The sequence below is a fragment of the Strigops habroptila genome, chromosome 1 (genome assembly GCF_004027225.2).
Source record: "Strigops habroptila isolate Jane chromosome 1, bStrHab1.2.pri, whole genome shotgun sequence".
In the NCBI taxonomy this organism is placed as follows: domain Eukaryota; kingdom Metazoa; phylum Chordata; class Aves; order Psittaciformes; family Psittacidae; genus Strigops; species Strigops habroptila.
The window spans coordinates 29159040-29184327 of record NC_044277.2 but is presented as its reverse complement, the minus strand read 5'-3'; the positions used below and the strand labels follow the sequence as shown (position 1 = coordinate 29184327).

At 43.0% G+C, this 25288-nt stretch overlaps 1 protein-coding gene across 1 annotated transcript in view; it reads right to left on the bottom strand.

Moving 5' to 3' along the window:
• Positions 1 to 24891, bottom strand: part of ZNF704 (zinc finger protein 704) — a 98132-nt gene extending 73241 nt beyond the window's left edge. Inside the window, exons 1-2 of the mRNA XM_030495266.1 lie at positions 24237 to 24891; positions 7609 to 7856 (exon numbers count right to left, since the gene is read on the bottom strand). Of these exons, the coding sequence (XP_030351126.1) occupies positions 7609 to 7856; positions 24237 to 24518 (530 nt within the window). The 5' untranslated portion in view covers positions 24519 to 24891. The remainder of the gene's footprint in view (positions 1 to 7608; positions 7857 to 24236) is intronic.
• Positions 24892 to 25288: the final 397 nt, after the last annotated feature.

The window sequence follows — 25288 nt, the reverse complement described above, 5'->3', positions numbered from 1 at the left end:
TTAAGGGAACTGAAGAGCTGAGAACAAGCCATGCATTCACATCAATGGCTAACAGATAAAACAGCAATGCTGACTGAATGCAGCTCTTCAAGAACCAGCGCCTAATGGTCGCTGCAGATTAAGGACACATTTTTCCTCTGTGCCACATTGGAGGAATTCATTGAAATTTGCTTGGAAATGAGATCACTGTCCATTGGCAACTTCCACCACACAGATAAAATAATTTAGCCTTTTCTCTTGGCTACCAGTGGAAGATTTTAAAGAGGAACATCTTCTATAGATGAAGACAAATACTTCTCAGCAGTGCTTTGAATATGAGCTTTTCTAAAGAAATGATAAACTTATTTCTATGTACATACATACATATGTTTGTGCAAACATATGTATACATGCACAAGCAAAATCTTCTTTTGAAAATAATAATAACCTAAATAATACAGACTGCAATGTCAGGCAGTAGGACAACTACCACAATTAATTACACAATTAAATTTTTATGCTTTGTTTTCACTGGAATTTCATTCCCTGAAAATGCCATTGCAAGTCCATAGTTAAAAAACTGGACAAAAATAGTGGCCAAAATCCAGATGGCTGAAGTCACTAGCTGGTGTTAGAAGTTCACTCTCCTAATATTAATCACAGAATCAACGAGGTTGGAAAAGACCTTTAAGATCATCAAGTCCAACCGTTACTCCTGGACTGCCAATCTGTCACTAAGGGCCTCATCTGCATGGTTTGTAAACGCTTCCAGGGATGGTGATTCCACTTCCCTGAGCAGCCTGTTCCAATGCTTGCTAAGCCTTTTGTGATGAAATTTTTCCTAATACCCAGTCTAAACCCACCCTGGTGCAGCTTGAGGCCGTTACCTCTTGTCCTATCACTCGTTACTTGGGAGAAGAGATCAGCCACCTCCATCAGTAATACTACTGCACACATCAGAAGACAAAAGTCCACTGAAAAATAAAGATACATTCTGCACACTTTCAGAGTAAATTTTTCTACAGCTGGGTATGTTACACCTTTCCCAACAAATGATCCTATCCAACATATCACTGTGCCTCTCTGGCAGTGGGGACTTCTGAATGCTAATGCCTGAGTCTGTAGCACCCAGCCATGAAATCCAATCTTATTTATAGCAAGATGAGCCATCCCTATGGTCAGAACGCTTTGAATGGGACAATCCTACTGACTGTCGTCTGTTCCCCAGAACTCTTGAGACTTGATCCATCTCACCACTTGAAAAGTGAGTTTCCAACAGTTTGCAAGCTGTCATGAACACTGTCATCTGCCTCAGCACCATGAGAAGCTGGTTCAGCTATCATGGCAGCAACCACTACGCACACCCATGCAAGTAATCTGGAAGATGCCATTCCAGTTAAATGAACAAGGTGACTTTTGGAGTTCTAGTTTGGCTCTGCTGTAGCTACCTGCAAGTTTTTAATCTGCAATTTAATCTACATTTTTCAAAGAAGCTTCTGCTACAGCACTTTTGCATGCTGCAGGCAGATCAAAGGCATCTCAAGCTTAAAGCACACATATGGTCCTTCTAGATCACAAAGAAAATTTAGTATTAGAAAACAGAATCAAGAAATATATAGTTTTTTACTTCAAAATGTGCTAACACACAGATTCCCTCACTGCTCTTTTGGGAAGTCTCTGTTTCCCGTGAACAGTCAGATCCTAGAAGGCACCACACCTTTTTGCAGCAGGCCATGATGAGCAACATGAAACATAATCAAGCTGTAATGACTGCTTGGATGAAATCCAATCAAGCTGCACACATATTTAGCTAAAGTTTAGCAAAACAAAGCAACAATTTACTACTTCAATAATTAGCTGGTGTGGGTATTTGGAGAAGCTGCTTTTAAATGCATGATATTGCCAACTATCAACATTTTTACAGAAGCCCTGAAACATAGGAATGACTCTGGGAGTAATTCTCATTACATGAAAAACATCAGTTTCAAAGTTTCTAACTATCTTGGACACACAGAAAATGAAATTTAAGAAACAGGAGCACTCAGCCTATAGGATGGTGAAAAAATGTGGAGAAAACGTCACACCTCAATTAAGTGCTTTTGGACTAGAAGGAAAGCTGGAGAGCTCAGAAGCTTGAAGAGCTACAGTCATTAAATGTGAAGCACAGCCTCGTTTCTCAGCATTTTGTTTTCATCCAGTTTTACTGAAAAGCCTCAGCAGCAAACAAATAGTTGATGCCCTCTAAAGTTGCCCTATCAATCCCCTCTGCCAAAATAGTGGGAGAGATAGGAAAGGAGCTCTCCCAAGGAGAACTGAGGCGCCTTCTAAAACAGATGGAGAAGAATAACAGAATACAATCTCTGAATAAACACCACCTCTGGATAAACAGAAATGCACAACTTGATCATCAGGTTCTTCCCTCTGCAAGCAGATAGGGAAGTCTTAGAGAGGGTATCATAGTTAAGCAGATACTGCTTCTGATCTTGGAGTCAGGCTCCTGGAGACGTTTGCCTATGAAAATATGCAAATGTTTCCACTGAAATGCACAGTGCATAATCAATCATGCCCAGCAGGCCTTACAGATCAACAAACAACTCTAATCAGAAGGCTGCCCAGAGCTGCGTTCCTGGAGAGACCAGGCAAGAAAATCATTCAGGGCTGAAAATGGAGCACTGCCTAGACTGTTTCTTTCTAATGATGGTCAGAAAACACGGCTGAAATTAATTTTGCCCCAGTTTTCCGTAGCTGTTCTAGAAGGACCTAAAGAGGCAACGGGGGAGAAAATTCCTAGAGATGTTTCATTTACTTTATTTCAATTATTTCACACATTCTTCCATTAAATTATAAACTAATTAATAGATAAAGTATAGGTAAATGAATAAAAATTAATTTCACCATAAAAAGCAACTTCTTATATATACAAAAGAAACAGAAGATAGCAATATCCAATATATTACTGCCATGGTAAATGTCACTGCTTAATAGCAGTGAACCAGAAGAGCACAGGAACTAGGAGGTTTTATTGCATAATAGCTGCTTTCACCCTATAGGAAGTGCTTAAGCAGCTCAGGTTTACCTTTGGCTTGTCCTTTAAGAACAAAAACTTAATGTAGAAAAAGTTAGGCAGTTGGAAGGTTTGCATTTCTTTTTCAGAGGAGATTTTTTCAGAGGAGATAGGGCACAGGAGGACTGGGGAAAAGGAAAATGATGTGGCAAGGGGATAATAAAAAATTCACGATATTTTGAGGTCATTTAGCAAAAACTTAATAAAAGCACAACTATACAAATACTTCCACCCATCAGAGGGGTAGGAGTGATGCCTGACTAGCTCCTTCTTTAATTCTCATAACCCTTTGGATGTTTCCAGTCCCAGAAAGGACACCACATTGGACACTAATGCATAAAAGTTTTGAAGAGTTTCAGCTACCACTGGTCGAAACACTTCTTTCTAAAAGGACCTTTAATCCCGTCACCATTTCCTGACAATTATTCTCACATTTTACTCAAAAAAAAAAAAAAAAAGGAAATTTCATCGCTTGCTTTCCATCTCCCACCCTTCCACCCTCATCCTCCAAGAGGCAGAAGCCATTCCCTGCATGCCTGGCCTGCGCTGGGTAACTACACGTCTCACACCGTCACACTCACCACATCTGCAGCCCAGGCTTTTCCCCAGTTTCTTACTGACTTAGGAGTAAGTGTGCATTATGGTAAGTAACTGATGAAAATACAAATGAGCAAATAGCTCTGTGAACTCCATACCATGGCCTACTGGGAACATCATCTTTGGTTACATCTGACCTCTACAGATGTAGCTGCCCAGAACACTGGTAGACCTGTGCTTGCTTTTGCCCACAAGACAAGGCGATTATTCCCTCAGGGACACCACTCTCTTTTTAGAAAATGACCTTTCACTACTCAGATCCTAGGGATCTGAGCTGTGTTTGATTGCTCATGTTTGAACTGGAGGTCAATCAAAAGCGTATTCTCCTCTGCTGTGCAGATAACATCTTAACTCTCAGAGACGATTGCAGTTTATAGTCAAGTGGTCAGATGCCCTTCTCCAACACAGCAGTCCTTCATGCACCAAAACTACCAATAGATTTAAACTTTACAAGGCAAGTAAAGAATTCAAATTTCCTTATTATATTAAATAATTCGTCTACTCAAGCTGAACAGTTTCATTTATGCTTATCTGAGTTTCAGAAGTAGGAAAGTTATTGAACTCATACAAATTTTGTTCAAAATGCCCAAATGAAGAAATCTGAAAAGGGAAAGACTTAATGCTGTTAACCTCTCATTTCATTTTTGCATTCCAAAACATAAAAATCAGTAAAAAAAAAAAGTCACGGTCTCTTATTTTACTCCAAAAGACACTTCCAGTACAGCACACAATGCAGAGAGAAAGGTCTGCAATATTTTTTCAAGATTAAATAGAAAATGAAAACAATGAACTTTAAAAAGCAATTTAATTTCAATGTTAAAATTCTCCTGCATGCCATAAAATATTTATTTCAGGTCTGCCACATTTAGCCTGACACTATTACTTTAAAGATGCCCTGTGAAGCACCTTGAATATGTCACGACTTTGACGGTTAAGATACTGCCTTTGCACACCAGAGCCCCCTGTTCAGATCCTTGCTCCAAATGCAACAACAGAAGAACCTGAACGCACACCACACTCCAGGCAAGCGTGTAACTGCTGGGCTATTACTGAGCATGGACCCACCCCTTCTCTCCAGATATCACTGAAAAGCAAAATTTTAAAGTCTCCATGTTCCCGTTAGCGTCCTGTTCTCCTGCATGCACAACGTGAGAGGGCCACCAGCCTGTCCCTGCTCTACAGTTCCACCTACTGTAACTTCAGCACACTTGAACCAATCACCCAAAACACCAGGTACTTGGTTATGGTATTTTCACATTTCTAAAATTTCGGAACCTGCAAGCAATAACAAAAGCCCTGTGGCCGAATGCCTCAGAAGCATCATTTATTATGTCAGTGTTTTCTGAACTGTTAGTTATTTTGTATACAGTGCCTCACAAAGATTTTCATTCTTATTCATTGAGATCCTTAAAAACAGATAAGGTATGATGGGCTTTGTCCCATTTTGTGGTCAGTGAAGTATACTCATCCATGCTACCAGGTCTTTTGCAGCCAGTTTTTCAGAGCTTTTAAGGACATAGTCATACGCCCTTGCTAATAAGGATTCTGCAGTATGACAACCTTCTGTCTCAAAATCACATATTGTCCTGGGTTTAGTAGAATACTGCAGAATTTAATGTTACCCTTTACTTCGGCATCTGAAGAGAAGTGGGTAACCTCAGCTCCACTAAGGATTTAAAACAAAATAAATAACAAGCTTCATTTCCATAACATTTTTCTACTTCAAAACAATAGCTGAGAGTATTTTGTAAAAAGGGTGAATGCAGCAATAAGAAACTGAAGGTCATATTAAACCCCTTATTTCTTCCATGCTTTTGTAAACATCATCTAATTAATTCAAGATGACCTTCCACAACTGGATATGACAAATCTGAGAAGGCAGATGGATGTTCTCATCAGAGCAGAGGACAGCCAACCTAACAAGTCCTGCCAGGAGGCGAAAAGAGAAGGAATTCATCTCTGGGGAACACACAACTCCATCAGCACAGTCCTAGACAGAAGACTAGAAGGGGCTTCTAAGGAGGCAGGAGAATGTCAGATGTGTTGAACTCTCACTGCTCAGAAAATGTGACTTGGAGATCAAACTGTGAAGAGGAAGAGAAACTGAGTATTCCCCTCATTACAACTACAAATATTTAGGAAGATTGCCAAGCACAGGTTTTGGTGTTCTTCCTGTCCATTGTGGACAAGTGGCCCAATAAGTCACCTCAGATTAAAAGTGAAACTTAAACTTGTCTGGAAAACTGTAGCAAGAGTGACAGATGTTTATCATACTATTCAATCTAGACTCCAGGTTTGTTTTCTACTTCATTCGCTAATTCTGCTAATGCAGCAGCTCAACCTGTATGTCTGAAAATATGCAACAACATAATATGTTCATTTTTCTGTTCCAAACAAAATATGGCAACAAAGAACAATTTTAGAAGACAACTTTACATGTGAAATTAAGTTATTTCCTATCATCTTAAGCATCCTGTGCTCACAACTGGTGCCACAATTCGTCTTAAGGCATTAAAGATGTTTATTCATCCTATTTTCACCTTGTTTGGGAGAAAATATCCATCCCTCCAGGGAAGGATGGTCTTGCAGTTACAGGTAAGGGGAGATCAACCACTTCTTGAAGTGGATTATCTGCATGAAGTGACACTTAAATCCCATAAAGGCAAATAAATCCCATACTTCAGCCACCTGAATTGTAAAATGGAAATGCTAACATATGGTTTGAGCAGGAAGTTGGATTAGGTGACTCCCTGAGGTCCCTGCTAACCTGAATTTTCTGATATTCCTACTTGCTTAGAGACACATAAGTATGAATGTGAAAAGCACTCAGCCATTACAGGGTTAATTACTGGTGAAAATCTCAAGGAAGTCCCCTAACATTTTCAAGTTTTTAATGCATAGCTTTTCAATAAATATATATGGGGGAAAAAATTGTGTCAAAATGCTCATGAACTTTGTGGTTTTCACAAGTGTCATCTATGAGAGCAAGAGAAAAATGACAGTCATCCTGTTCTGGGTGATGTGGCAGAACCTGCTGGTTTATGTTGGTTTTTAGATAGCAAGCAAATCAAAAAACAACAAAGCACCCAGTTTGATTATGTATTTTTTGAAGTGGCAATATAAACTCAGAAGGTGTTTCACTGAATACTATGTGCAAGTGAATTTACCAGGCAGGTTAAGGAAAAAAAATCTTTGCAGATAGACTGATGTCCACACCAAATCATGAACCACAAAAAGAAACAGCACGTCATCTTGCAACATAGAAATTTGTTGTCAGCTTTCCCATCGTGCACAGAAGTGAGTCTGTCTAGCATTACTGGATATGGGGTTTTTTTTACACCAGTGTTCAGCATTTCCTAGAGGAGTCATTCCTCTTCTCTCTCAAGGCAGTGAAGTCCTTCCCAAAGTGCAAGATTCTGAAGATTATCGAGATTCTCAAGATTATGACCCACCTGTATACCTACACCAGGATATACTGGAACTTAAGATACTACATTCCCACTATGAAGTGTAAGTCACGCCCATGAGTAAAAAGTGGTTGCAGGTATGATAGTAAAAAATAATAACTAAAAAAAATGGAATCAGGAAAGATGATTCTGTGTCTAATTTAGAAGATTACTTCTCGGGGTGAAGCTGGGTCAACAATCTCTTGCTGTTAAGACATGTCCTCTTCTGAGAGTACCTCAGCTGCAGCACATTGTACTGGCAAAAACATTGCAAAAGCAATACAAAATCCTAGACTGCAGGTGGTTTCAGTTTCTGCTACTACTGCTTGCAGTTTTCTAGGAGATGGTTCAAATAGTGAAGTTGTGATTGACTTTGGACTGCTTGGACACAAATACTAGTCTTATCAGTTCACATTACTGCTTACCAAACTTACCTCTAACATCCCATTAAACATAAAACATAAAAAAGGCAAGAAGCAAAAAAGATTAAACAAAACACAGAAAAACTCCAACTCTCCTTACCTTGCTGGAGGCACATCAATATTTGAAGAAACAACCTTGCGCTTCTGTTCCAGAAGACAAACAGAACGAGTGTTTTCCTTCTCATACTCATGAGCTCTGCTTGGTTTTTTGGTCTCTGCTGTTTTTAAATCTTCCTCCTTTGCGGTGAACAGGAGAAACTGTTGGTCTGGTAGTTTTTGACTGATGTCACATTTTACATCCTCCTGTTGAAATGCAGGGAAGGTCATTTCACGCTTGATGCTGGCTGCCTGTAAAATTGAAAACAATTATTAAAATTTCCTCTAATTCTTCTAAAATGTAGGGGGGGACACAACCCAATACCCACAGGCATTTACTTCTAATTAGTTTTTTGAATCAGAGAATACCATTTCCTTGCCCTTCATAAATTCTAAAACTACCATTAATTTCTCAACAGTTTGAAGACTACCCAGAAAAATCAGCAATTCTTTTCCATTTGATAAAGCAATCAGTTACCTCTTAATGTTAAATCAAAAAGGTATGTGAATTGGAATATCAAAAACCACAGAATATATACATTAAATGCATACACATCTGTGCTGCATAACTGCACAGAAGAAATGCTAGCTGCCCTCCTCCTAGAATTCCAGGAAAAAAGTCAGAATGCAGATAAAAGGCAATAAAGAAAGTAAAGAGCTTCTGCCAGTCACTTACTGGATTCTTTAACAGCTGTATTTGTAACTGAGGGTTTCTCCAGGAGCAGAAAAATTATTCACTATGACCCAACTCAGGTGCCAGAAGGCAAAGGGGAAGAAGTGATGCCGGCAGGATCTCTGTGAGGAGCCCGTCCAGCAATGAGGAGCACAGACACACATATAGGAGCAGTGTCAGGTTGCCTCTTTGACTGCCAGCACTTCCTAGATCTTCAGATCTGCTGCCTTCCATAAGCGAAGACTTCCTAAGCAAATAGGTATCTTCACAAATACACTACCTCTCTGGAATACAATGCACTGGTGTTTATAAAGCAAACTATTTGCAAGGTTGCAGTGAAGAGCATGGAAAACCAACAGAACCAAGCCACTCCGTCTTCCCAGCAAGCAAAAGAAAGCCCAGGACCTAGACTTTCCTCTGGAATGCCATTCCCCGGGCAGCTATGCTTCCTCAGCTTCACAGGGGCAGACCTATCTCGCAGACTGTCATTAGCCTCTCATCCTGCTATACATCGGCCGAACTCCTCCAGACCCTCAGCCTGCTAGCATCTTCATGTCCCTGCCTACCAGAAACATCTGCTAACAGAGTTATTTCTAGATATCTGTGCTTTTAAGATAAGGAGCTTTAACTGCCAACTTGCTGTAAGTCCAAGAGATGTACCAGGGAGGCAACCCAAACAGCCACACAAAATACAACCCAACAAAATAGATGCTTGTCCCATCATGAGCAGAGGTACTTGCATGACACATGCACCACCTTGGAGAAGTCCAGACACCTTCTAGGACTTGCAAACTGGATTTGCCTGTAAATTATTGCTCATCTTTACAGTGGAGAGATCGAGGACGTGTTGCCCTCAGAAAGTACCACCATCAGTAAGCTGAAATTCCCTATGTAAACTGCTCCCCCATACTCCTTTTCATCATCCAAAATATTAATCAATATATATGAGTATATGTTTATGCATAAAAATATATAAAAATATATTCCTCTCTCCACATGTCTCCCTGTTTATAGCTTTCAGACCTTGGCAGGTATAAAAACGGCACAAGCAATTTTAAGTTCACAGGAAAGACAACCTTGCCAAGGTAATTTTGTTTTGTTCAGTAAAGTATGTAACATCGCTAACGTATAAATACTTCTTCAGACCAATTAATTGTCTTATTCTGGTGTTTCCACAGAAGGGCTTTTACCCATTGCTTAAAGAACAAAATTAGAATTGTTCCTTTAAGAATGTAAATAGTAGAAAGAATTAGTCATTTTACACGTCTTCACACACAAATAGATGACACATTACCAAGAAAATCTGCCTGGAAGACAAAACAATCAGCATGTGATCACACAGAATTAGGAGAAGACGTATAAACAACATAAATTTAAGTCTGACTGAATGATTATTTTTTAAAAAACTTCTTAAGTTTACAGTAAGCCCTTTTTTGAGGGTCTGAGGAGCTTAGCAGATGCTGAGTTCCCTTCAGTTTTCAAAAGAATTGACTTAGAAGTGATGCACTAAAGCAAACCCCCCCAAAAAACCTGAAAATAGCCACATTCCAATATCAAGCCCCTAGAAATTATATAATGCCAAACAATGGTACATACGAGACTTGAATTCCATCCCCTCCATTGCCGTATGGTCTTGCATTGCACAACCACGCATCACTTCCTCCCTCCCTGGGATTTCCGCCTTATCTGGTGCAGAGGATGGTGCTGAGCAAGACACAAGCAGCCACACGTGCTGTGCATGGCAGGGTGCTGATGTGCACACGTATGAGGCAGGACCCAGCAGTTTCCTCCTTGGTCTGCACAGCCCTTAGTGGAGAAAGCCCTGAGAGCACAAGAGAGGGGCAGCCTCTCTGATTCCCTATTCTCTAATGCCAGATTGAACACAGTGTTCACCAGGATGATTTTTTTTTTTTTTAACCCAATAAATCCATGATTTTACCAAAGGCAAAAAAAAAAAAAAAAAGGGAAAAAAAATCCTCAGTTTATGGAACCATAATATTTTATTCAGCTTCAGCAAACATACTGTGCCATACATTATTAAGTTTTCTTTACAGACCTAAACAGTGATGACAAAAGGCTGCAGACTCAGACTACAGCTGTACAAATTAAACCGAACCGTAAAGAGCAGAATACTTGTACTGTGATACCAGATAATCGATTCATATATATCAAAACTATTCACATCCAGTTCAAATATAGTCAAATAACGGCTTCGTTTTCATATGTCAATGTGCCATAATTAATAGCCAGCCCCATGCAAGCAGATGGAAGTGAGGAATGACTAAAACCACAGAAGCAAGTACTTAGGTTGCCAAGCAGTCCCAAGTCCACTGGCTAAAATGGACAGAAACAGCAAAAGACCAAATCCAATGCTTAGACTAACTCTATTTCACTCCTTCAGTTTTCAACAGATGTTTGGAAATATTAACTTATTTCTAAACTTTCCCTTGAAAGCAACTGCAGATAAAGAATCTTTTCTGCTTCAAAAGCAGGTGATCACGAGAGAAAGCCAAGAGTTTCCCTTGGGAGCTACTCTCCTGTAGCTTTCTCCTGCTCCACAGACAGTTTTTCTATTTTAATTCATCTGTGTCTACAGAAGCCATTTCCACTTGAAACACCTGCCCTGTTTGGAAGGGTACAGGGTCTTTTGCTGGAAACCCAATCACCTACACAAGCAGACACTGATGTGCAGAGTGCTGAGGGCCACAGTCTGATCACTTCTTGGCAAACACATTGATTAACCATCAGGACCCCGCTGCTTTCAAGCTCTGCTTCAACATCACTCACAGTTCAGAGATAACATGGACAATTTCCAGTATATTTTTCCAGATAAGTTAACTGTTCTGCAATATCCAATCAGGAATATTTATTTTTCCCCCGACAGATCCTTCGTATTCTTTCAACCACTTTGAGGCTTGTGGTGGTCCTTTAAGTCCATAGCATGTTTCATCAAAAATTTTGTGGAAGGTCTAGTCCAAAGAGAAGCAGCCTGTCTTGCAGACAGCCAGATGTTAACACTGTAACTTCAATTTATTTCAGCTTACTTCAAATACTTCACATTTCTCTCTCCTTTGTTGTTCTCAAACTCCATTATTATGCTGTTTCTTACTGGTTTGGCTTTTCTTACATCTCTGTATTTGCCACCTCATTGCCTCCAGCATCAACTGCTGATAAAAACATACCCAGTTTTTTCCATACACTTAGGTTGTCACTCATATAAACCATTTTGTGACAGGCTAACAATTTTTCTATGCAATTCATTGCATATTTTCACCCTTAAGCCATTAGCAACCTTCAACTTACTTGCAACTGAGTCCTTTGCAACCTGGCCTCAGGCAACCAACATCACTTGGAAAGTCAGTCACAGAAACAGGAGTTACAAACCATGTGCAAATTTTAAAAACTAGCTTTGTTTCTGTCTGCAGTTACCCTCACTTGCCTTTGACAATCTCCCTCCATAACCATTTGGGCAAGGGAAACTTTTGATATGTTGCTACTTGGAAATAACAGCTCAGTATTACCTGCACCTTTCCTGCTGGAACTCTGCTCTGGCACTGCTCCACGCTTGGGGTCTGATCTGGCTTTACTTGTTCCACTGCTTTCTCAGCAAGCACTGGCCTTCCACCCACTCTCCTCTGGCTTTTCAACACCTAATAGTGCAAACATGTCAAAAGCTTCTTCAAAGGCACAAGCCGGGTCACAGAGTGGAGGGCCACGAAGACTATGAGAGGGCTGGAGCACCTCTCCTGTGAAGACAGGCTGAGAGAGTTGGGCTTGTTCAGCCTGCAGAAAGGAAGTCTCCAGGGAGACCTTATAGCAGCCTTCCAGTACCTAAAGAGGCCTACAAGAAACCTGGAGAGGGGCTTTTTACAAGAGCATGTAGTGATAGGACGAGGGGGAATGCTTTAAACTGACAAAGGGGAGATTTAGATTAGACATTAGGAAGAAATTCTTTACTGTGAAGGTGGTGAGGCGCTGAAACAGGTTGCCCAGAGAAGTTATGGATGCTCCATTCCTGGAAGTGTTTAAGGCCCAGGCTGGACAGGGTCTTGAGCAACCTGGTCTAGTGGAAGATGTCCCTGTCCATGGCAAGGGGGTCAGAACTAGATGATCTTAAGGTCCCTTCCAGCCCAAACCATTCTATGATTCTATGAATTGTGAGTCCTCGGCCTATGTACAATATTAACACCACGTAACTGTTAAAGAGAACACAGTTCAGGATGAGGATTTATAACTTCCATCGGATTTACTATGTAACCAGTTGGTCTAATTCTATCCAGAAAACTCTTCTGATTAAACACCAATTACAAAAACACCAATAGCTACAAGCCAGTTTAGCACCAGCCAACCTGCTGTGTTAACTGTTGGTTTGTATAAACAATTTTTTTATTCTGACTTTGTGACCAACTCTTTCCGTTTTCTGAAATAGATGTAAGCATGCTAAATGTTAGGGACTGCCAATAAAACTTCCATCTGTTAAGAAAACAAAAGCCACAGGATTTTATTTTTTTCTTTTTAAACAAGGCTTTTGCAACATTTTTATCCACTACAGAACAAATATACAGCTCAATTGGAGAAGTAAAAGAAAGAATCAGTATATTCCAGCCTAGTGTATTAATGTAAAACAATAATTAAATGTGTATATTTAACATGATACACATTTTAAATGTTCAGCCAAAACAAGAGCTTAATAACTGCAAGGCTCTTTCCAGGCCAGCCTGAACAGCTAGGCTATGCTCTAGGGACAGGGATAAGCCACGTTTCTGAACAAGAAAGAAATCAGGAGTAAAGTTCACAGCAAAAAACGACAAGCAGCAATGAGAAAGACTGAACTTATTACCAAGATAATATCATGCAAGTAAAAAATACTTAAATAAAATCCACAGATGGACAAATGTTTTTGTTTATTCTTACTACTTTGTACAGTATTTCCAGTTCAAGTTCCCATAACAGAGTTTTTTTTATGCAAAAAGGCTCTAATTTTTGCCATCCCAAAACAGCGTCCTCACTGGAAGAAAGGAATGCATTGAATTTCCATTTTGCCAGAAATCTCTATTCATACTGGAATACAAAGAGATAAGACAGATTCTCATAATGATGCTTGGAAATAATCTGCCCTGAATTTCAATGTATTATTACATTTTCTAGTATACTTTGCATTTAATTACTCGCTTCACCGGCAGTTGCTCATTACACATAAACCATGTCAATCTAATCACTCTAAGCATTTGTAAACTGCTGCTCTCTAACAACACAGAAGATAATGCATTTTAAGGTCACTGTAAGACTTCTTTACAATGTACAGTGCGCACTAATGTACAGTAATGTAGTATTCATTTTCAACCAGGCTAGGACAAGTCCCTATCTTCACCATTTGACTGAATATACAAAACCATCCATAGAATATATTTTCTAGTTATTAAAATACAAATTTAAACATTCTTGTTGCTGGATCCACAATACGGTGTAATGCAGCAAGAACTGGAGTCAGCAAGAAGCTTCTACCCTTTTCATCATCAGGTGTATGTCAGCATTTATACAGCTAAATACAACTCATCTACAACCACCGTGTGCCCCAGTACCAGCCTAAGGTGTTACTGGATTATACAGCATCTATCCAGACAAATGACAGAAACTTTCAGTCCCACAGGTGAAATTCAGTACCCATAGAGCTACCTGTTGTATGCCAAATAAAACAACGACCAACTTGTGACATCTGAAATTCTGCACTAACTGGCACAAGAAGCATAGGCATTATTAAAACTGGACAGAGAGGTGTTACTGAGATTACAGGGGGAGACAGTGCGGAACACTGGGAAGCCACGGTCCTTCCCACACGCTGTTGTCAGGTCTAAACAAAAATGATTCGGAGATATTTGAGCCTTTCTTTCTCCATGACATGAACAAAGGGATGAAGATATGAAAGTATGGCAGCTTCTTTTGCCATCCCATATGCAGCCATAGCAAATTTCCTCACAGAAAAGTACATGACATGACTTCTAAGATAATCAGACACCAATTAGTAGCAATTAAAAATACTACTACTACTTATTGAATGTGTGCATCTTCAAAACTTGCTTGCAATGTTTAAGTCTCACAGAAATAACTCCGTGCTCTGTGTTCTGTATATGCTGCACATGCAAGTGGATGACTTGCAGTCACAGCTCTGCGAACCCACCTGGCTGGGTTTAACTGGACGACAGCCCCCAGTCATGGCATCTCTGGAAGAATCTCAGCAGAGGTCCTTCAGCCCCGTTTTCCTTTTCTTAAATAAAACAAGCTCCTGAGAAACACACTACCTAGAAACATCTAAAAATTAAGAACCTGTCTTGGAAAGCGTTAAACAGGAGAAAAGTGGAGGACCACAGCTGCAAAAAACCAGGTTCATTTTTCATTTAGCAATCCTGTTGCTGCACTTCAATGTTTTCTAAACATGCTCACCATCAAGAACTCAGGTACTCCACCAGGCTAAAAAGGGCTTGGCTGGCCAGGAACGGGCACCCATAATTGCCTTCCCAATTACTGGTTTCACAAACAGTGAGTTCAGAATGAACTAAACCAATTACCACATTTCTTGCAGTGACCTATGTGCCTGGCTGCGCAAGTGGGAAGGCAACTGCCAGGCAGTCAGCTCCCCTCACTTCTCCTGCAGCAAAAGCAGTGTGAGCAGTGCCCAGTGCCACTGAAACTAGCTGAGGCCATGCATAGGACAGGAGAGGGACTGGAAACGTGTGCCCTGGCCTGGACAAGGAGCACTGAAGGACAGAAGAGGAAGATACACCTGGAGTTTGCTGGCCACCTCTGGGAAAACTTAGAAAATCTGGAAATGAAGATAAAAACAAGCATGCAAATGTGGGGTAGCAGGGAAGTTCAAACTTATTTGTTCTTATTTCTATTACTTTACTGGTTTTAATTACAAGCTGTAATTAGTAAGTGCCATCAAATCAGGTGTTCTTACTGCACTGTCCTTGTGTATGGACTGTCTCATGGACATATCAATCAAACAGAAATATCAATCTAGTTTTTATTTCCCAAATTTCATGTGCAAATAAAATATCTTTCATTTCAACTATTTTGAGTTCATTGCTGAAGATCTACAAGAAGCTCTACTTGTTTCTCTTTTCATTTGCTTAGGGGGTTGGGAACAGTAAGGATGGCAGCGGTTCAAAGCAGAACGGAGAAATACCATCACATCTATCATCTTATTCAGGATCACGCAAGCAGAGCTCCCAAAAAAATCAGACCATGCAAGAGGCAGTGGGGAACTCCCCATGCTCTGTAGAAGATTTTGGAAATGCTGCCTCACTGTTCCTCAGTAAGAAACACTTGATCAGTTCATCTGCATTTGAAAGCCCTCCTCCTCTGCCTAGATAGAGATATATAGTGGAGTATGTCTAGTGAAAAGAAAAACAAATTAGCTTTATTTTCAAGACTTCTTGCAAATAAGGTACAGATGGGTGTGAGATTTCTAAGGTCAGAAGCAACTGTCTGACTTTGGAAGCAGACAGCTGAGATGAGATGCTGCATATCCTACATCTCTTAAAAGGTTATTGAAGTGTAATACACTTGCCTTAACATCCTGGGAATAAAGAGACTTTGCTCTTTTTCATTTGTTTTTGTTTTCTTTTTCATGATGGGATTTCAGTGAAATTATACCAAGGTAGTTCACAGATGTATCCAACTGTTGTAACTTTGGAATTAAATAGGCATTGTGAATGACAGCTTCAAGGGGCAGTGCTGATCCCTGAAGCTGAGAGCCTGGAGGAACTATTACAAGATCAGAATTAAGCATACATCCTTATCTCTGCTAATTGATCCCAAGCCTGGAAGTAGAAAGCACGGTCCTTCAGAGGAGATGAATAAGCCAGGAGCATTGCCCCCAGACAAGAGATTTGCCCAAATCTATGTTTGGCTCCAGACAAAAACATTTAGCAGTTTTCCTGTTCAGAGTGGGAGAGGTGCCAAAAAAAGAGTTTATTTTGGGATCTGACTATGCAGAGTAATATCATAGTTTCATCTCCTTACCCCTGGAAGCAATGGAGTAACACTAGCAGAAACCTGCAGAGGCCAAACATGACCTTCTCCTCCTCAGCCACTCCAGCAAACAGCCCTCTGTTAAACTACTATAGGGATGCAACCATGTTGCATGGCAGAAGGGCCTTCACAAAGAACCCGAAGAACAATCAAGCCCAAAGCCAAGCACAGCCCCACCAGTCAAATGGCTGCTGTCCTCCAAAGGAGGAAGCCTTGCTCCTTTTCTTGACTTCCTTTTCCTCTCTATGCATGCCTTAGCTGTGAAATCCCATCTTTTCCTCTGCACTACTAAGATGCTTGACAAGCCCTTCCTTGAGCCACCTTAACTTATGGAAGTTACAGGTTCTGCAGACTCTTTGCTGCATGTGTTTCCCGCTGTTTCTCATTTTTCAGCTTTTTCTATACAGCTCTGCAAGCCAGAGGAGCACTACTTTCCATGGCCTTATGAACTATGAGCTACAGAGGAATCACCATTAACCTAGACGTAAGAGCAGCAAGAGCAGCATCCCAGTGTTCTCTTTAGAAGTATTTTAAAGTAGAAAAAAACAGATTTGTTTTCCTTTGTCAGTACTTACATTTGTCACAATTACCTTAAAGAAAGAGACTTGTTGAGAAATATGAGGTCAAAAGCATTTTTGATCCAAATTGCCATTTCAAAGGGATATACATGTATACGTTAGATTAGGTTGGCTCAAATGTTCAGACTGCCATGCTTATAAAGTCCAGTTTATAGAAGTTAATTGTACAATTTGTTCTCTATATCAGTATGATGCAGACATTAGCCACTTTATCTGCTGAAGCAGAAAAAAGAAATAATATTAAGTAACTATCCAGTCTGTGACTGCCTGTCATAACTGCGCTGCCCATCTGAAGCTCAAGTAATCTTTTATCCACTATGTTAAAAAAACCACACTGAAGATAGTAAAATGATGACTTACATAATTTCACACTTCCGTATCTCATCATTGAGGCATTTTACCTTCCCTCTGATTTATGTCCAGTCTTCGTAATGGTCTACTATAGTCTGAAGCAATATTTCAAAATTATTAGGACCACTGTGGAAAGGTTCTAGGAGACTAACGGATTCAGCCTTGTAGTTATATAATTGGACTGAAATCCCCAATCTGCTTAAACTAGCAGGACTTTTCCATCAACTTCAGCCGGGTCACGATTTCATGGAAATCTGATTCTCTATGTTTTGCAAAAGCACCAATAAAAAGATCTGTATTTTTATCTGAAGTTTAGGCAACAGAAGTTGTTCAGTTTCCTGTCTTCATTAGTTTTGTTGTCAAACAACAAATACCACCCACACATGTACTTTTTAATACAATGAGACAAATGTCAATGCAATCATCATTTTGGAAAGTTTGGCAAGGTGCCAGAGCAGTGAAAGTGATCCCATCACAGACTGTTCAGCAACAGCGATAACATTAAATTCCTATGTGCTCTGCATGTGCAACATACTACAGGGAAAAATAGCAACACAAGTTCATGAAATTGAAGCTGGTCACCACAGGAGCTCTTTTTACTCACTCTATATTTCCTGTTAAATTTCAGCAAATAAACAAAAACACTAACAAGGGTTTCTCTCTTAACCTACCACCCTTCTGTACTCTTTGTGCTGGCCTCAAGCAGCAGGAGTGGTCAAGCTGCTCATCATTTTTAGAAATAAGCAATTCAGTAAGTCACTTGGAAGTATTATAAAGCCAATTATAAACCACTCTTATTCTGAGGGAAAAATAAATAATATAAAAAAGCATCATTGCTGGTAGACACCAAGTTGAACTTGAGCCAGCAATATGCACTTGTAGCAAAAAGGTGAATGGTGACCTGGGCTGCGCTAGACAAAACTACTGACAAGAGGTGAAGGGAGGTGATTCTGCTCAGCACTAGTGAGGCCACACCTGAAGTGCTGTATCCAGTAGTGGGATCCCAGCACAGCAGAGACAGGGACATACGGGAGCGAGGCCAGTAAAGGGCCACCAAGATGATGAAGGGGCAGAAACATCAACCCTTTGAAGAGAGGCTGAGGGAGCTGGGACTGTTCAGCCTGGAGAAAAGAAGGCTCAGGGGGATCTTACAAACACCTATAAATACCTGAAGGGAGGGTACAAAGAAGACACAGCTGGGCTCTTCTCAGTGGTGCCCAGTGACAGGGCCAGCGGCAATAGGCACACACTGAAACACGGGAGGTTCCCTACTGAGCAGCACATCTCTACCCACCAGTACAGGCTGCACACCTGAAGGCAGCCAACTCATCATTCTCTCCTGAACTCATTCTAGACTGAAAACTATCTAGCAAATAAGGATCAAAACTGCTCGTGGCTACACTGCACCTCTTTATTCTCACATAGTTACAATTTTGTAATACAATTCCTTTTAAGGGAAAAGTGGTTATGCTTGATCTGTGTCTAACAAACAACAACAACAAATTACATCAAAGATCCTCAGCAAATTACTCCCGTTCATTCTTTATTATGGGAGAGTTAAGAAAAAATACCATCTTGCAATCCCGCCACCCCCAGCTCTGCCCCCACTAATCCACACTACATATCAACTTTTTTAATTTTTATTAAGGAAAAAAAAAAAAAATCCCAAGTCTAGTTGCGCAGTTTCCACACCAACTTCACCACCCAGATTTTCAGTCAAGGACTATAAGGAACAAAATTAAGTTTGAAATTTAAAAACTAATTCAGTTTATCTACTTACAAAAATATGGCTAAGCTGCTGGTATTCATCTACTTCTCTTGTCTCCCCCTTCAGTTGTTCCCCCGAGTCCACCAGTATCCATTCATTATCTCTTGTGTTACTCTTCAACTTCACAGAAGAGGGTAGAGCAAGATCATGTTTGTCCTGAGTTTGTACACAGCCTAGACTAACAGGATTCAAGATCAGAACATGAGTTCTGGTGTTCTAATAACTAGCAGTATTTATAAAAATATACCATTATTAGTCTGAGAGGGAACATTTCAGTTTACTCTTAGGTTAGCATGCAAGTTCCCTATGTGCCTTAGAGATTTCTCCACCAAGTGAATTCGGTATTTGAAGTTTGTGTTTTGCAAGTTGCCCGTTAAAATGTATTTGCACACACACACAAAAGCTAAATTAAGTGGCACTTTGCTAACGAAGCAAAACCCAAAAAGTTTGTTTCGCCCAAGACGAGCCTACAGCCCATTCAAACAGTAAAGCTGAAGCTGAAAGTCTGATTTAAAGGACAACAGCTTTAGAAACAATGGAGAGAAAAAGAGCAAAGGAGTAGAGAGTGAATTCAACCCAGCCAAGCAACTCATGTAAGTAATAGCCAACTGATTTCTACCAGACAAACTCTGAAGATTCTTCTACATCCTATGAATTACACAGATGTTTCTACCTAAAAAAAAAAAGGGGGCAAAAGAAAAAAATCCAACCCAAAACAAACCAAATCACAAAAATGTCCAAAAGCATATTTTTTCCTGAATCAGCCTAGACTCCTACCAGTATCTGCCATCCCCCTTCTGAAGCCTCTGGCACAGACTTGCATGTGCTCTGTACTTTGTAGTTGTTCCAAATTCCTCTTCACAAGGTGGGCAAAACTGAGCCCAATGTGCATGAAGTTGACATCTTGCTTACGCATCTTGGGCTTTCTTATTCCTTCTGTGTCGCAGCACAGCTCTCTGGGTCTTTAGTTTTCAGACTCTTCATCTGCTAATTGCCCGTGATTTTGGGAGCTGCGTATCTGCAGGAATAAATCCATTTGCAGGAAATTCATCCTTGTGAACTACCAAGAAGTGCTCACACACAAGCCAATATCTGGAATGGGTAATTTCATGGGCGCATATGGTAAGCTAAGAGCAGAGACCATGGCAACATAATGCTAGAGGCACAGGAGCAGTCCCCATAGTCAGCTAGGTTAGAAACATCCTGCATCCGTACTCTGAACCTGCAGACAGCAATTTGGCTGGACATAAAGTGGCAGCTCAACTGGGCTAAACAGAAGAAGGCACTAACCCCTTTACTATTTATAATGGTAGAGAAAACATTGCGACATGCTGGCAAGTTATCACAAGCCCGTGTCATTACTAGCCCAAATCCTCAATCACAGCGCTCCAGTGGTTTACAGGCAAATTAGCATAGCTCTGCTACTTGCACTGGGGTTTGCTTGTAAGTACCAGACAAACTCAGCGTCGCAGACCACTGATGGACCCTACTTCAAAACCTTCTCTCCAGATCACCAAACCCAGCAGTTTCCATGGAGTGAATTAACCCCAGCACGGTACTAATGTGGCTGCTTGTGGTATCTAAATCAAGCTCCACACAAAAGATGAAATAAATAGGGCCGCAAATTAATCCAAATTTCAAGACTAAGTACTGGTAATTAGGCTATTTACTCTTTTTCATATAATTTCAAATGGCTGGAAATCTAGCTGTAGCTAAAGCAGCAATATGGGTTGCACAGAGAGAGTTTCACGTGCAAAATGAGTCTGTATAATCAGCACGTTAGTGTTATTTGTTTCCCTATGCAGATGAATGAACTAGTATCTGACGGAGTAAGAAATCCCAGCACATCTCAACAAGGCTTTACAGGCTCTGAAAGACTCTCTGGCTATGCTGCCACTGCCCACCAGCTACGCACAGCATGCTCATTGTTTCTTCCAGCATCATGTTAGAATAGCAGCGGGAAGGAGAGCAATAAAAGTTTTCTCCAGTGTCCTCCAGCGGGACATCTGTGCGTTTACAGCAATATAAAGAAGCAACTTTTGTATCTTTTCCATGACCAGCAGTCTCTCTCACCCTCTTTTATGTCATATCTGTTCTCTCCTTCCAAGACTTTAGAAATTGGAGAAATAAGATTTGTCTTTATAAAGTACTTCTTCCTCTCTAGCCCCATGCTTAAGAGTGAGGGTCAAAACCAGGCTACCAGTGGTGCAACCACACCACGGATTTCTTTCTGGTGGAGACAAGACAGCTGTGACCTGATGGTGCTGTTACTTTCTTCAGCTTAACTATTCTCAAGTACTTTAAAAAAATATTAATTCCCTTGCAGACCCTATGATGCATTCATCCACGTATCATTGGTGCTCCATGGAAGTGACTCTGTGAGGAGCCCATGAAACCTCTAGCTCTAAAACTGTATTCCACCCACGGGCACAGACATTGAGTATACATGTGCATCATCTGTATCTATACCACACCCCAAAACACTGCGCGCTGGTTTTTAATTGCATTATCTGGATAGCATATACTGCAAAACCAGCACCCAGACCATACTGCTTTCAAGTGTGATTAAATTCTGAAGCTCTTCAGGACGCGTCTTGTTCTGAAGGGTACTGAACACTGCAACCATTTATGCCCCCTCTCAGCAGTGGACACCCTGTCATTTCGCTTTGCTCCCAGACCCCAACTTGGAAGGCCAGGCACAGGAGTCAAACACTGCTGACCCCATGCCAGTTTCCATTTGGCAGGAATCCTATTTGACAAACCACAGCCAGATCATGCCAGTCCTATTACTCTCCTGCAGCTCTGCAGGTGGACCTCTGCATTCATTTTATGCCCACTTCAATCAAGCTTAATCTGCTGCTTTAAAATTACTTGGAAGAACCCTTAGATTAAGCTTTATGTACTTCTACACTAACAATCACTAGAGAAACATACAGAAACCAAAGACAATTTCTTTAAAATATTAAATTTTAACAGTTTTTTTATTTTATAGTACTCAAAAGTATAAACAGTGAAAACAAAACCCAAGCAGCTCATGATGATTAGAAATATTCTCCTAAAGAGGGTAAATACCTGCACCTGTTAACCAAAGGTGACTTGAGAGTTTATTAGGCACACAAAAAGTATCCTAACATACATTACTCATCTATGAGGCAGATTCACTGTCCAGGGAAGTAAATACATGCAAGCACAATGTTCTTATATGCACATGTAGTCTTAATTGCAAAGCAGAAATACCAGCAACCTTTACTTATATTAACAGACCCACTCTTCAAAAGCATGTTGAGGGCTGACAAAGAGAACAGTACACTCCAATAACCCGTGTTATATGCAGATTATACCAATGTAATCCAGTTGATACTTCGGATTATTGAGCTCCATTTGATAGTTTCATATTTCTTATTAGGTACACAACAGAAGTTTCCCTAGGCCTCCTCTACCACCAAGAGTTTCAATGCAATGGGAAGACTGATGGAACTAGAAGCTCATTATGGTGCCTTTCATCCTTAGGCTACCAGTCAAGTGTCAAAAGATTTTGTAGCAACAGTTGTCCCAGCCTGTGAGGCCTCAGGAGCACAGATGGTTTGACACAGGCAGACCATAACCACATCTCATGGTCTTTGACAGACTCACTGAAGAGCTACACACACAGGGTACAACAACCCAACTGGGGCAGATTTATCCTGCCACCGCTATAACAAGTTTGCTCTGAAGCAACATGGGGATAACTTGTGCTTCTGCTGCTGCCTTCCTTCGGGGATCTTTCTGTTGGTTGTTTGGTTTCAGTTTTGTTCAGTTTTTTGGGGTTTTTTCCCTTATGAGATTACAGGGAAGACCACAACGGGAACATGGCACTACTACTAGGCCAACCCTGATCTCTTCACAGAACCAAGGAATCATAGTATACCAGGTTGAAAGGGACCACAAGGATCATCTGGTCCAACCTTTCTAAGCAAAGCATGATCCAGACTAGACGTCCCAGTTCCCTATCCAGCCAAATCCTAAAAGTGTCTGGTGTTGGGGAATCCACCATGTCCCTGGGGAGATGATTCCAATGGCTGGTTGTTCTCATTGTGAAAAATTTTTCTCCTGTCCCCAGCCAGAATCTTCGCAGGAGTAACTTGTGCCCATTACCCCTCATCTTTTCTATGTGACTCCTTACAAAAAGGAGTCTCCATCTTCTTTGTAGCCACCCTTTAAAAACTGGAACATGGTGATAAGGTCTCCCCTGAGCCTTCTTTTCTCAAGGCTGAACAAACCCAATTCTTGTTAAGTAAGAATCATTATCTACCTTAAACAAAAAAATAAAAATAAATCAATCCACATGGACACCCTTTAAACTTTTACGCACATTTATATTCTATAACCACTGCACAAGTATCACATAAATCCTCCACAGACCTACCTACACACAAATTTAACCCTACTATGCAGGTTATCCCAAGAGAAAATTAATTACAGAAAACGCACCATAATAAAACAAGCCCACGTCTGCAGGATCTCAGAGACTGTGTTCAGCAGGTTGCTCCAAAACGCACCAAACTCAGAGGACAGCCCGAGCACACTCCCATGGGATTTTAATCGGGCCTCTGCATAGTGCTGCTGCATTACAAACTTCTCACCCGCCGCCCATGCAGGTCTCCTCACCACGGCCGCCCTCCCCGCACACCCCACCAGACACTCGGTGGGCACGACTCGACTCTTGAAAACCTCCGCCATGGCAAACGGCCAGGCTGCACATCCTCCACCGCCCCAGCAGCCCCGCTGCCGCGCACTTTGCCCAGGAAAGTCTTTATTCCCGGTACTCAAACTACTCCAGACACCGTGACTCCCCACCCACGCCGCCTCTGAGCCGCGCAGCTGCCCGCACCGCCCCCCCGGGCTCCGGAGCCCCCGGGCCGGCCCGCCGCGGCTTCCCGCGGGCCGCACCGCACACCCGCTTCCCCTGAAACTTGTTGAGCGCGGGCCCGTCCGCACCGGACCCCCAGAGCACCCAGCCGCGCCGGGGCCGACCCGCCGACAGCCCGCTCCCAGCCCCCGCTGACAGCCGCAGGCCGCCCGGCCGGGGCGGGACACAGAGGCCGCCCCCCTGCCCGGCTCAGGGCACCGGCCTGCCCCGCCCCGCCGGCCCGGCACCCCTGCCCGGGCCCCTCTACCGGCACCGAGCCGGGCCGGGCCGGGCGGCTGCCGACACCGCCCCGCTCCCGCCTCGCCCCCCCGGGACGCACCTTGAGGGTCCCGCGGGGGGGTCCCTTGCCGTGTCCGGTCAGCGTTGGAGGGGGACTCCCCAGGCCGCCCTCTTCTTCCTCCTCCTCCTCCTCTACCTCCACCACCACGTCCTCGTCTTCGTCCTCCTCCTCCAGCGCCGCAGCGGAGCCCTCCCGCCGGGGCGGCCTCCAGGCGCTCTCGGGCTTGGGGGGCCGGACCGCGTCCGCCTGCGCGGCGACCGGCCCCGCGCTCAGCCGCCGGCTGCCCATGCTGGAGCGCTTGGCCAAGCGCCGCGCCTGCATGGTGCCTCCTCCTCCGCCCGGCCCGGCCCGGCCCGCCTCCCGCCGCTCTCAGCCCCGGCCGCGGGTAGCGGCCCCGCCGCGGGCGCGCAGCGGCAGCGCCGAGCCCCAGGGGCGGCGGCGGCGCTCACCGGGGGGCGGCGGTGGGTGTGTGCGGCGGGCGCGCTGCGGCCATGGGGGCCCGCGGGCGCGGCGAGGCGGGCCCAGTGCCGGCGCGGCCGCCCCGCCGCTCGCCCACCTGCTCCCGCCGCCCTCCTCCTCCTCTGCCGGCCTGCCCTCCCGGCCCGGCCCGGCCCGGCCCGGCCCGGCCCGGCTGTCGGGCGCGGCACGGGGTCTGCTCCCGCTCGCCCTTCCTCGCCGCCGCCGGTCCCCGGCACCAAAACCCGGACTGGATTCCCGCCGGCCGCGGCTCCGCCAGGCGCTGCGCGGGGCGCCGGGGCTGCACTGCCTCCGCCCGCAGCCGCGGGCCGGTTTCCCTGCGGAGCGCTGCCGGCTCCGCCGACCGCCGGCTTCGGCCCAGGTGGACCCGAGGCGCGGGTCCGTACTCGCCGGCGCGTCCCCTCCTGCACCCCGCCGCGTTTAGTCTGCGCGAACGGCAGGAGGGCCGGGGAGCGGGACAGGCGGGCAGGTGTCGCGGGCCTGGGTGGCCTGGGAGGCTTTCCCCTCTCCCCAGAAAACATGAATGGGAGAAATAGAACTTTTGGGGGAAAAAGCTGATAACAAACTGGGGGAGGAGGGAGGGGAAAGGGAGGTTCAATATGAAAAAGCAGAGC